The 13,192-nt window shown below is 27.8% G+C and overlaps 1 protein-coding gene across 1 annotated transcript; it reads left to right on the forward strand.

The window, feature by feature from the left end:
• Positions 1-7,051: 7,051 nt before the first annotated feature.
• Positions 7,052-13,192, forward strand: LOC130804184 (uncharacterized). The gene is made up of 2 exons (XM_057668540.1): positions 7,052-7,308; positions 12,475-13,192. The coding sequence occupies exons 1-2, from the start codon at positions 7,141-7,143 to the stop codon at positions 13,009-13,011; spliced, it is 705 nt and encodes a 234-aa protein (XP_057524523.1). The 5' UTR covers positions 7,052-7,140; the 3' UTR covers positions 13,012-13,192.

Genomic DNA, 13,192 nt, shown 5'->3' on the forward strand with positions numbered 1-13,192 from the left:
AAAAAGAAAGAGGAGGGATAAAAAGGGAGAATGTATTTTATTTGTTAAAAAGAAGGAAAATAAGTGTTTTTCCTTCTAATCTTTTCGGCTTAGAAGAGATTTTATTCTTAACAAAATATGTTTATATTTTCCTCTAAACTTATCCTCTCCAAATTCCTTCCCTCCCTTTATGTTATCCAAATAAGAGATTTTCTATCTATCCCTCCCTTTCCCTCCGATTCTTTCTATCCATAAACAGTGTAATTCTTTGATCCTTGAGTTTGGATTAGAGGTGTGCAACGGGACGGACCTCGTAAATGCTCATGATCTGATCCATTTAAACCGGTTGAACACAATGAAAGTGTTTAGTTTATGGCTTTCACAAATTGTTGTGAGAGACGGTCTTTCCGAGAGACGCATTAGATATATAGGTTAAATAACTCAATTAATACAAATTAAAGAGAAAATAAGAATGTGGGCTTCTTGTTTTGAGGTCACCTCTTTGAGAAACAGTCTCTCGCAAGAGTAACTGAATGGCTTTTTACTTAGTTTTTTGGTTGACTTTTGGCTTGTTAGTTGGTCAAACAGCCAAAAAAGTGTTTAATAAATAATTTATATTTTTTAAGCCAAAATGAAAAGGTTATTCTCGTTAGCTTTTTGTGTTGAATTTTGGTTTATTGATCCACTTTTTCTTTAATAAACAACAAACAATCGATATTTAATTTACTAAATATTTCTATAAACAGCTAGCCTTTTCATTTAGCTTAAAAGCCAACAAAAAAGGCCAACATTCATAGCTAGTCACACAAGCCAAGTAGCCAACTAAAAAAACCAACAGCTAACAACCAACAGACGCCTAATAAAAATTTAAAAGTATTATGGTCTAGGTAGACTTTTAACGTTCAAGTTTTGGGATGGTCATGGGTTAAATTTGGATTGAGTTTCAGCAAATTTAGATTCAAAATCATTTATATTTTATGGACTCAAATTAGAATTAGAACTCAAAGATCTAAAGATGAATTTGTTGTTGAGATAATATAAAAATATGCGATTGAGTCAATTTGACATTGAGATAATAATTTAAAAATTAAGGCCAATTTTGAAGCATGAGTCGCATGAGCAATGACTAGGCTCTATTATTTTAAGAGCGGGGATTTTTTTATTCATACACTTTTTAAAATTAAATACAATAAATATATTATTTTTATTTAAAAGAGTAATATGCGTTGGTTATTGTATAATATATGTCAATAATTTTCATAAATGATAGGAGTACTCTCTTTGTTTCTTTTTGTTATTCCTATTTACTTTTTGCACAGTTTTCAATACAAATTTTAAACCTCAATATCTCTAAATACATATAATAAAAAATTATAAAAAATACATAACAAAAAAGTATACATTAAGACGAATGTAAAGAGATTTCACATGAATATATTTTATCTTCAAAATATGTGTCAAAAACATTGATTAAATTTCTCTCTTAAGATTAAATATTCCAAATGGGAAGAACATTAGAGAACGGAGGAAGTAGTTATTAATTATCTTGTTAATGTCTACATAATAGTACTTTTTCAATTATTATTTTTGGGTTAATGGTTACATAGTATTGCTTTTTCAAAAATTAAGTTTGACTTTTTCCCAATAATTTCCTATGGTTAATTAGTCGGTAATCAGTCGGTATAATAAATTAATACATTAATGATTGAATTTTGGAAAATCAATTGAAATTTGGGTTTTCAAAAATACTAACTATTTTCCTACTAAAGTCTAGTCGGAAATTTGCGTCTAAATTTTAGTAGGTGATCAGTCGCAATTTTTGACCATTTTCCTACCACCCTAGTCAGCCAGAATTTTGACCAACTGCCGACCAACATTTGTTAGTCGGAATTCCGACTAAAATGCCGACTAATTTTTTTTACCTACCAACTCTATACCACTGACTGAAACAGTCCAAAATCAGTCGATAAGAGGTTTACCAACTACTCAACGGTTGATATTGGTGGTTAGTGTTTGGGCTTTTTTTTGTAGTGACTATTAATTTATTGTATTTTATTAGTTAATTGAGATAAAAAAGAAAAATAATGTTTTATTTGATAAAAAAAATGCTTTTCCAATAAATATGTTTAAAAAATGAAACATAAATATTCGTATTTTAATTTTCACTCCAAGAATTTACAATATCCTATACAACCTAATAAAAATGTGTGATCTAGTGGAATCGTCATCGAGATAATATAACATCTTCCATAATGCTTTAAAGGCTAGAAGCTCAAGATATAAGATAGATAACTTGTACAATAAAGTCAATAATGGTGGTACCCTTTTGGAGACTCAAGATGAAATATCAAAGGAGATTATCTTTGAAATCATTACGAGCCCATATCTCCCTTTTACCAAACTACATTTGTTGGAAAAGTTGAAAAGAAACTAATTATAAAAAAAATTCTCAAATTTTGAAATTTTAATTTTTTTGTGTCCGAGCTTAAGGCAAGGTATATTCGTTGTCACTAACAGCGAACAAAAAATTTAGTAAAAAAAGTCAAAACTCTTTGTTCGCTGTTACTTATAGCGAATAAAAGGGAAACAATGTCAAAGCGTTAGAAGAGACAAAAAATTTAAAACAAAGTTTGTTCGCGGATTAAAACAAAGTTTGTGAACAAACTTTTTTTAAATTTTTTGTCTCTTCCAACGCTATGACATTGTCTCATTTTTGTTCACTGTCAGTAACAGCAAACAAAGAATTTTGACTTTTTTTACCAGTTTCTTTATTCGCTGTTAGTGATAGTGAACATACTTAACCTCAGCTTTGGCTAGGAAACACTTATTTTGAGAATTAAAATTTTTCAAAGCTTATTTTGAGAATTTTTTTGATATTAAGCTTATATTTTTCAATCAAGTTCTAAATAATTTAGTGTCGTAATATAAAAAATATAACTAGAAATAAATATGATGCGTTTGGAGTAAAAAAAATGTTGATGTTGAGCAAAATATGTCGATAAAATAAAAAAAAACTAATCAAAATGGTCAAATTCAAATTACGATCAGTCTTGGCCTATTATTTTATTATTTTAGTCAAGTTTCGGAGTAATTTCTATTGAGACAAGTTTAACAGATTTAAAAAAAAGTATAATGTTCTTTCGGAAATCTTATAATCATTGTTAGATTCAAATAGGAAGCCCATGTATTGGGCAAATGAGTAAAAACTGATACTTGATTATAGGATTTGATTTAATTAATTGATTTTATTAACTGTTTTTAAGATAGGTTAATTTATAATAATAAAATATTTCAACCAGCTAATTTACCAAACACCTAACATTAGATAATTTGAGCAGCTAACCATTTAATTATATCAAAATAAATTAAAATTATCTAACAAACTATTTTGCCAAATACCTTCTCATAGCATTATTTGCTTAATTGTTTGGCAGTGGGGTGTGACTCTGCGTGAACTGTCTCCTTTTTTCACATTTCTTTCATAGTGTATGTGACAATGCGAGTGTGCTTAATCTTTTACGCACTAAAAGCAACTCTTTCATCTCTGTCATTTGAGATGGTTTTGTGGGTCCCTTATATAAAACAAAAACAAAAAAAATAACTACTTTAACTTATTGGGCAGGTATGTCAAAAAGATCAAGTTGAGTCAGATGTAGAATGGATCATATATAAATAGGTCAGAAATCTCTTAATTCAGACTTAACTTGTTAGTTAAATGAGTTGAAAATCGCAATCTGGACCTGTTTTGCAATAGATTAAGTCGACCTGATTTTGAACTACTTAACTTTTTAGGCCTTTATTTTAAACTTTTCGTTTTTAGTTGTTTATTTTGTATTTACAATGAAAAATAGAAAAATATTAAATGAATTAATTTTAAATTATGCTTATTGATTTAACTTGGAATTAACTCGTTTAATTAAATGAATTATACAGGTTTGTTTCAGGTTTAAAATTTTGATAAAAACCTAACCTATTTAACAAACAAATCAGGTCGACCCATATAATTATTTGGGTCAAAAATTTCAACCTAAATTCACTTATTACGGGTTAAGTTCATGATGAGTTAGCAGGTCAGTTTAACTTTTGCTAGACATACAGTTGGTGATTTGTGTCCTAATTCGTACTCAGTTTATCCCACATAAAATGATACTTTATAATTTACGAGAAAATGGAAAAATTATGGATGAAATAAAAAATTAAGTTAAATATATAGATGATAATTAATAGAAGAGTATATGACATTATCAAAAGTAAAAATAAAACAAATTTAATAGACAATTCTTAAAAGAAAAAATAAGTTTAATTCTTTGGGAGAGACTATCTAACTTATGCACTTTTATTTGCTAAAAGAACTAAGCATGCAGCACAACAATGGCGGGTTGCCTATGGTTGTCACTAAATTAATTTAATTTAAATGAACTTTAAATTTGTAAAAAAAAATAATTAAAATTATATACGAAATAATTAAATTTTATCTCATTTAAAATGAGAACTATTTTTTTTAGACAAAATCTTGAGATTGAATCTTATTTAGCTTTCCACTTCTATCAGGCCTCAACCTAGCCTTCCCCAATTCCCTAAGTCTCAGCCTACTATATAATCAAATAAAAAAATTGCATGCGATTTGTTAATCTAGTTTTTTATTACTAAGAGTCAAACTTGATGCTTGAGCCAACTTATTGAAACAACCCTTCACTTGGGAGTCATGTTTACAGGTTATTGCACTATCATTCAATAAACACTTTTAAGTTTCACTTTTGTAAAGTTATTCTTTCTTTAAGTCTAATTAACCATTTTAGTCATTTTGTATTCTAGGTTTTAGGTATGTCAAACTTTTGATCAAATTTTGACTAAAACCTAATTTATAATGTATGGGTTATAAATTATAAATTTTAACCAGTTTTTTTGATAATGGTCAGAGCTCTAAAACTGAAAGAAATTAAATCATATTCAACTCAAATTTAACTATTTTTACTCGTTTTCTAAAATTTGTCTTTTTTTTCAGTTTTATGTGTTAGTAGTTATAAAACGATAGTTTTAATTCCCAACAAAAATTTGAAGTAAATTTTCAACATACTTGTTTTTCATCATCTTGCTATATAAATTTTTTTATTACCACTAAACATGACTTGTAATATCTTGTTCACAATTGATGTACTTTTCATTAATTTTATCTTTGTTCATTTACTTCTCATCAACATTATAAATATATAAATATAAAAAAAATAATATTTCAATCTTTATTAAACTAAGCAATAAATACATAATAAAGAATCCTTTATATGCAATATAATTATATATAATAATTATATAAATATAACTAATAATCCATTAATTCATTGCTTCTAAATATAAGTAATAACTAATTCACCAATCACCACTAAGTTCAACTTTGACTCACTAACCCACTAACAAAAGTTTGAAGTATATATATTTTTAACAAAAGTTTGAAGTATATATATTTTTCAACAAAATACTCTTTCGTTTTTTTTAAATTTGCTATAAATGTAATAAAATATATATATCTTTAAATTTATTTCACTTTTCTTCTTAGTATGTCCCTTTAATTTGAAACATTTCTGTAGGAAAATTTCTCCACCACTCTAATTAATGTTCATCCAAAAATTTCAATCTTTGTACCAACTCCCTAATCCCCACATTGCAATTTCAAAGGGACATAAAAAATAATTTATCAAGAATTGAGATAGTATCTTATTCTCATATTCAGTGTACTTCGCTCATACCACTATGACCAGGGTTTGTGGAGACTGGAGAGATAGAAAATAGTAGACCATATCCTTGAAGAGACCAATGGGATCATTGGCTCAAGAGTACCGGTAAAAATAATTAACAAAGGCAAGATATAACATGACAAGACAAGGCATTTAGTAACACAAGGCATGATGAGACAAAATAAAATATTAAAATAAAATATAAACCAATGGAATATAAAACAATCATAAAGGCCCAGACAGAATAAAATGTAATAAATTTAGAAAAACTACGACAGGATTAAGCATTGGTGCTTGATGGACACATTAAAGCGCTTGAAAATACCCAAGCCCCAGAATAACTTAGGAGCTTCCTTTTTTTTCTCTTGTCGACACAAAGTTGTCATCATCATTATCATCGTCATCAAATTTTGTGTATTTTCGCTCCTAAAATCTATAATTAAGATTAGAGGATGGTTTGAAGATGACATATATACCACCATACCCTTGAAAAGGAGATTGCGACTGCTAAGATCCTCCACTCGAGAGAACCCTGCATGCAAATAAAAATAAGACATGATAAGACAAGAAAAATATTAAGGTCAAAAACATATACCACAAAATATAAAACAATCATAAAGCCCAAATAATAAACAAGAAATGATGTATATATCGATGTTTAGGGCACGATTTGTGTATATAGTTGGTTTTTACTGGTCGGGTTCTTATAGAGAAGCAACTTGTTCATGTTGTTAAAAATTTGCTACCCTCATGTTTCCTTTGTCAACCGTGACGTTCTCAATTGTTCTCATAGATGCATCGAAGGTCTTTCTTTGCACATATTTAAACTACCTTAATCTACTTCCATATTATACTTATTTATCTTCTTAATTGATCAACGCTTATCCTATATAATAAAACATGACACTCTGACAAACTACAACTCAGTAAAATAACTTTTTAATCTATTTAAAATTATTTTATCGCACAAGACCCCAATAGTTTTCCATTTAATCCATCAAATATGAATACAATGCTATACATCTTCATCAATCAACACAAACTACAAGTTTTTTATTGCTTTATTTGGAGATTCCACTTAGGAATTTGAAAAAATTAACAACCAATTTTTATGAGACTACTTTTAATCGACAAACATAAACGAGATATAAAATGTTCGACCTAACAAAGTGGCCGAATGAGACAAGTTCCACATTATTGATCCATCATGTTGGTAATTTAATAGAAAAGGATCCCCCTTTATTTTCATGGTCTTTTTCACAATTAATAATTATAACTAAAATTGCACATTTTATTCGAATAAGTCTAAGTACATTTTCCTCCTCTTCCTATGTACTCAATATATATATGTATTCCTCCACTTGAACCCACTAGAGAAGAAAAACATTCTAAACACCCAAACAAAATTTTAATAGCCAAGGAGAGGAAGATGGAGTGGAGAAAATGTTATTTAGACTTGATATTGGTTCCTTTAGGGTTTTTTAGTATGATAGCATATCATGTTTGGCTTTGGCATAGAATTCGAATTCAACCTTTGACGACTATTATAGGTACTAATTCTAATGCTAGAAGATATTGGGTAACCGCTATCATAAAGGTACATAATAAACCTCTTTAATTGATGTGTTAGCTATTCAAATTTGATTGAACCCAATTTGCATGCATTACGATCATGATTATACTGTCTTTATTTCTGTGGGTTAAAGATTTATAGTTTATTTATTTTAGATTATAACGGACTATAGTAAAATAACTCACTAAATCATGTGCACAGTGTATTTTGTTTATGTAAAGTTGTATATGATGTTTGCTACTAAAGGTCAATCAGAAACAAATTTAACTTTTTGTTTATGTTAATTGTTATCACTATAATTAAGGGTAAGATTGCACACATTCGAATATTCCAAACCCACCTTAGATAGAATTCACTACAAGACATTAATTGGGTAAATAAAATGTATGAAATAATGTATGTATGATCATGAATAACATGATTATATGCGCATGCAATTTTTGTTAAAGAAAACTTTACGACTAGGTTATTATGTATTGAAGATTATTATTCGAAAGTGTTTTTAGTTAAAAAAAACATGACAAAAATATTTTTTTGTTTTTAAGTTCATGGTAATTTGGAAGCAAAGAATTTTGCTCTTTTCATGAACAAAATTAACATAATATACTTTTATTCATTATAAATTGAGAATACAACCTCTATTTAATTTAATAATTTTTAGAGTATATTATATATATAACATGTTTTGAGGCTCTAAACTTAAGTAGATATTATGTTAAATAACTAACTCAACCATCAGCTTAAAATGACGATTAAAATTCTAAAATATATTATCGTTTATATGTACTCTATACCAACAAGATTTTTCAGCACTAAGGTAAACAAAAAAAATAACTTCAATAAGCAATAATTTACTAAATTTTTTACTACTTTAAAACAGCAGTGAAATCAAGTTAAAAATTTTGAGACTATATATTTGAATTATGAAATATAAATAAAGAATTGAAAATGACAAAATTTGAAAAATAATTTTTTAATTTTTCAACTTTAACTATTTTAAAACAATAGTAAAATCAACTCAAAATCAAAGTAAAATTTTTTTAAATTGTCAAACATTAAATTTTAATCAATTATAGAATTTCAATTGACATTATAATTCTCAAATACAACATAACATTAATTAAGTTGTACTTATGACCTATGGCATATCAAATATGTGCATCAAAGAAGATGATTAGCGTGAAAGAGATCATTTTTTTCATTGCTTATCATGATTTTGCTAGTGTCTCACAAAACGGAACTTTCATGCATAATTCACCATTTAATTGTGGAATAAAAATGCAATTTATTCAAAGAAAATGAATCTTAACGAAAAATTGTAAATCCCCCAAATGAATATAACGCGTACACGAAAATAATACTCTTATTCTTCTAAGAAATAATTTAATTTTACTTTTTAATCTTTTCAATTGAATTTGTTTCATTTCTATTTTTAGACATAATTCACAGTTTTTCTTTAATTTTCATCTACACATTTAACTTAATTTTTTTAATTTCATCTGCACATTACCATAAAAATGTCTTTTTTTTTATCACATTATTCTAAATTTTCATTTCATTTATACTTGAGTTATTTCTTTGTAACAGACGGATTGTATACATAGTAGAGTGTATAAATGGCATAGTGGGTGTTTACAATTAAGTTGGCATGGCCAACTCAAACCCTTCTATTACGATAAATTTATCTTATTTTTAGTCTGTCTCAATAAATTTGTCTTATTTTTAGTTTATCCTAATAGATCATATATTTCTACTTTTGATTATGACTATATATTATTTTTACTCTGTATACTTCTCTCTTAGTTCTTAAAACCATATTTCTTTAACACTATATTTAACTATTTAATTTTAGTATTATTTACAAACGAAACAAACTTAATAGGATAGAGGGAGTACTTGTTTAGAGAAGCACGTAAGAATGGTGGTGGTGATAACAGCCTAGTGATTGTTTACACGCATATTCCATGGATTATGGCAACAAATATTGTTAAGGTCTAGAAAATAATTTTAAGCTAAGCTAAATGCATCATTCTTTCAGTTATCTTTATGTTAGGCTATTAATGATAATATTAATAACAATTAGTTATTAGTGCTCACATAATATATACATTCGTGGTCTACCGACTTAATTTGAAAGTTCAAGCAATTACTCCACAATCTTTAATTTTATTAGATAAAATATAGAAAGATTAGTGTTGTAATCTTAAGTTTTCAACCTTTTCATATGGTAGCCAATTTTTTTTTAATGAGTATGGTGATTTTGAGTTTTCAACTTTTTCATGTAGTTGATAAAATGTTAATTTTTTTGTTAAATTAAATAATCTGAATAAATATTTGAAACTTATGTACATAAAGGTGATTGTGACGTCTGTTTTTATGAAAAAATGTCATCATGATGGTTAATAATAACGTAAATTTAACAAAAAAAAATTAACATTTTGCTTGTCAAGTGGAAAAGTTAAGAACTTAGATTACCACGCTAATTAAAAATAAACTAAAATTGCCCAATATACTATTTTACCAAATACCCCAAAATAATCAAGGAAATACTACTATGAGAGGGGAAACAAGCCAAGACAAGCATAAAAATGTTAGATATAATTAGAGATTTTCAAAATTAATCCAATTATTTGAAATTGATCAGTATGACATGACTCGATTCGACAATAACTATTTATATATACATAAGACTCTAAGTTAACTTGATACTAGGGTCATTCCTGATTCTAAGTAAGGTAGACATTTATATAAAGCCAAAAGTTAGAAAGAGAATCAATACCTCAACTCAACAATGTTCTCACGTAGGATGTATGTAAAACAACGTTTATAAAATTATAACTTTACGTAGTCCAATACTTCAACTCTAACATGCACTTTTTATTAGGTTAGTTCTTTTATCAATTAAGAAGTATATGACACGTTTATATTTATAATGATAATTATAATATATATGGTTTGTTACTGTTATTTTTCCAAACACCCGATAAAAATAAAAATCAACCCTCTAGACAGAGAGGGTCTATTTTTTCTATTTTACCTAGGCTCCGTAAAATTATGCCAGAATCGACACTGCCTAAAACGAGCCGTTTGACCATCGAAATGTACACCTCTAGAATGTAGACACAATAGGATAGAAAGTTCATGCTGATGAAGCAAGCTAGGTCCATTTGGTTCATTCAAACAATCTAGTAGACCTCCAATTATGAATAGAAGCCAACATAAAATAATAATGGTACGGTTCAGCAAATATAAGTGCAACATGACTCATCCAATCTTAATATGTTCATCTTTACATTATCACTTCTCCACATACTTATTGGTTATTTTTTACTTTATTTATATGTAATAAAAATGAACCATAATTAATTAATTATCTCTTGCTCATAATGGTTATCAATCACGTCACGTAACTGCATTATCTTTCTATTTTCACCCTTTTTAATTTAATCCATGGGCATATGAATATTGCACCAAAACTAGATATTTTTACTCGTACAAATGATTAATCTATTTATTTTTTGATTATTGCACATGAGTTATGATTAATCTTTTGATCAATTGATGACTTAATGTAGAATTAGACCCTTTGACATATACTTTTTCAGCCCCATTGTATTAACCGCACAAACTTGATAAAATTCTATTTAGAAATCAATTATTGGTAATAGAATGAGTAGTCTATCAGACTTTTATATTAGACAATCTCTCTTTTATTCTGTGGGATTATATGTAGGTTTTTTTCAACACAACCATATATCTTAAGATATACTCTTTGTCCTTTGAATTAATAAAACTTTCTATTTATATCTCTTCTTTTAACTTTGCGATAGTTCTTTTTATGAAAATGTCTCATCATTAAATCTTTAAATTCTCTGTGATTGTTTAATATGAGATCACATGTAGGCAGGGGTAGAGCAAACATGACCTTGTTTACTTTTATTTACATTTTAAAATGGGGCCTATATTAACAATTTAAAAACTAAAGTTTCTTAACAATTGGTCTTGAACGAGATGGCCTCATAATGAGCCCGTCAATTTGGGCCGGCTCAATTTGCGCGTGTAATAACTTGGGCATTTTTTTCATTTTCTGGGCATTTTTCAATTTTAATCTTAAAGGTATTAATTTTGACCTTAAAGGTATTAATTTTCAAAAGTAATACTTTTAAGGTCAAAATTGATAAATACCTAAAAAATTAAATATTGTTACACAAGCAAATTAGACCAGCTTAAATTGACAGTTTCATAATAAAACCGTCTCGTCTAAATTTTTGAATTTTCTTAAACTTATGTAAACACTAAAACAAAATGTTCTAAACATAAATTACTAAATAATGATAAGTTCACAAAAATAAATGGCATGACGCTTCGGAAACGATACAATTGAAGAGATGTGTCGGGAAGTGATAAATACTGATAATAGGAAAAATCAATTCTATGTGAGAATATCAGAAGTCACATTTTTAATTTTATTTTCCAAAAATATATTTAAGTGGGTTTGAACCTTTAACCTATAATAAGGCAAAATTTTAATCAGCTACTCTACCACTATTTATTGCTATATTAGATAATATATGAGGCCCGGCCCTTTCATTTGGAGGCCTTGTGCAATTGATCCTCTTGAATTGTTAAGAATCGCCTATGCATTTGGGTTATTTTTCAGCACGCATTTATATCTTTCGACCTACTTTTGCTCTTTGAATTAACAGAATTTTCTATTTTCGTCCCATTTTTAATTTCGTATACTTCTTTTAATGAAAATGTTCTCATTATTTTCTTTAATTCTGACCCAAAAATTATGTCCGTGATTATCTTAACAAACAATTTATATGTTCCAGCTTATCTGATATGAGATCGTCTCACCATTAAACGAACTCATATAATTAGTCCGATTCTCTAAATAATCACTTTAAGATTATGAGTGATCACTTTAAAACTATAAAAAATAACCACTTTATAATTTTAAATGATCAGTTATAAAGATCAATTAAGGTGATATCATTAGAATTATAAATATATATTAAACCAGCCTAATGGAGACAGTCTCATAATACCGTCTCATTTTAGAATTTATATATATATATATATATATATATATATATATATATATATATATATATATATATATATATATATATATATATATATGATGCATGCATGAAATTAATTAATGGTGTACATATATTCATGCAGGACAATGAAAAGAAGAACATCCTAGCCGTCCAAACCATAAGGAACACAATCATGGGATCAACCCTAATGGCCACAACTTCCATCCTTCTATGCTCAGGTTTAGCAGCCATTTTAAGTAGTACTTACAGCATAAAAAAACCCCTAAACGACACCGTCTATGGAGCCCATGGAGAGTTCATGATGTCCATAAAATATGTGACATTACTCCTAATATTCTTATTCTCCTTTGTGTGTCACTCTTTATCAATTAGATTTATAAACCAAGTTAATTTTCTCATAAATACACCCCAACAAGATTTAATTTTTGCTAATATTTCACCTTCTTATGTTTGTGAATTATTAGAAAAAGGTTTTATTTTAAATACGGTTGGAAATAGGCTTTTTTATGCTGCTCTCCCTCTTTTGCTTTGGATTTTTGGACCTGTTCTTGTTTTTCTTTCTTCTCTTGCCTTTCTACCTTTGCTTTATAATCTCGATCTTGTCTTTCCCTCTCACTTCGATAAAGGAGATCGCCCCGATTTCTTGTCTGTTGCTTGAATCATTTTATTTTGTTTCTCGAGAATCTCTACAAACACATCAATCAGCATTGTAGTTCGCCAGAATTCAGACTCTATCACGAGAAGATAATAATCTAGCTTTCTACGTTTGATATTATCTCCGGAAATGATTATTGTATTTTGTAATCTGTAATATATAAGCACATTTCAAATTGTTGGAG

This window comes from Amaranthus tricolor, chromosome 17 (assembly GCF_026212465.1).
Source record: "Amaranthus tricolor cultivar Red isolate AtriRed21 chromosome 17, ASM2621246v1, whole genome shotgun sequence".
NCBI lineage: Eukaryota > Viridiplantae > Streptophyta > Magnoliopsida > Caryophyllales > Amaranthaceae > Amaranthus > Amaranthus tricolor.

Coding starts and splice junctions, on each gene's coding strand:
- LOC130804184 (XM_057668540.1), top strand. CDS start 7,141: ATGGAGTGGAGAAAATGTTATTTAGACTTGATATTGGTTCCTTTAGGG. Junction 7,309..12,474: donor GGGTAACCGCTATCATAAAG/GTACATAATAAA, acceptor ATATTCATGCAG/GACAATGAAAAGAAGAACAT.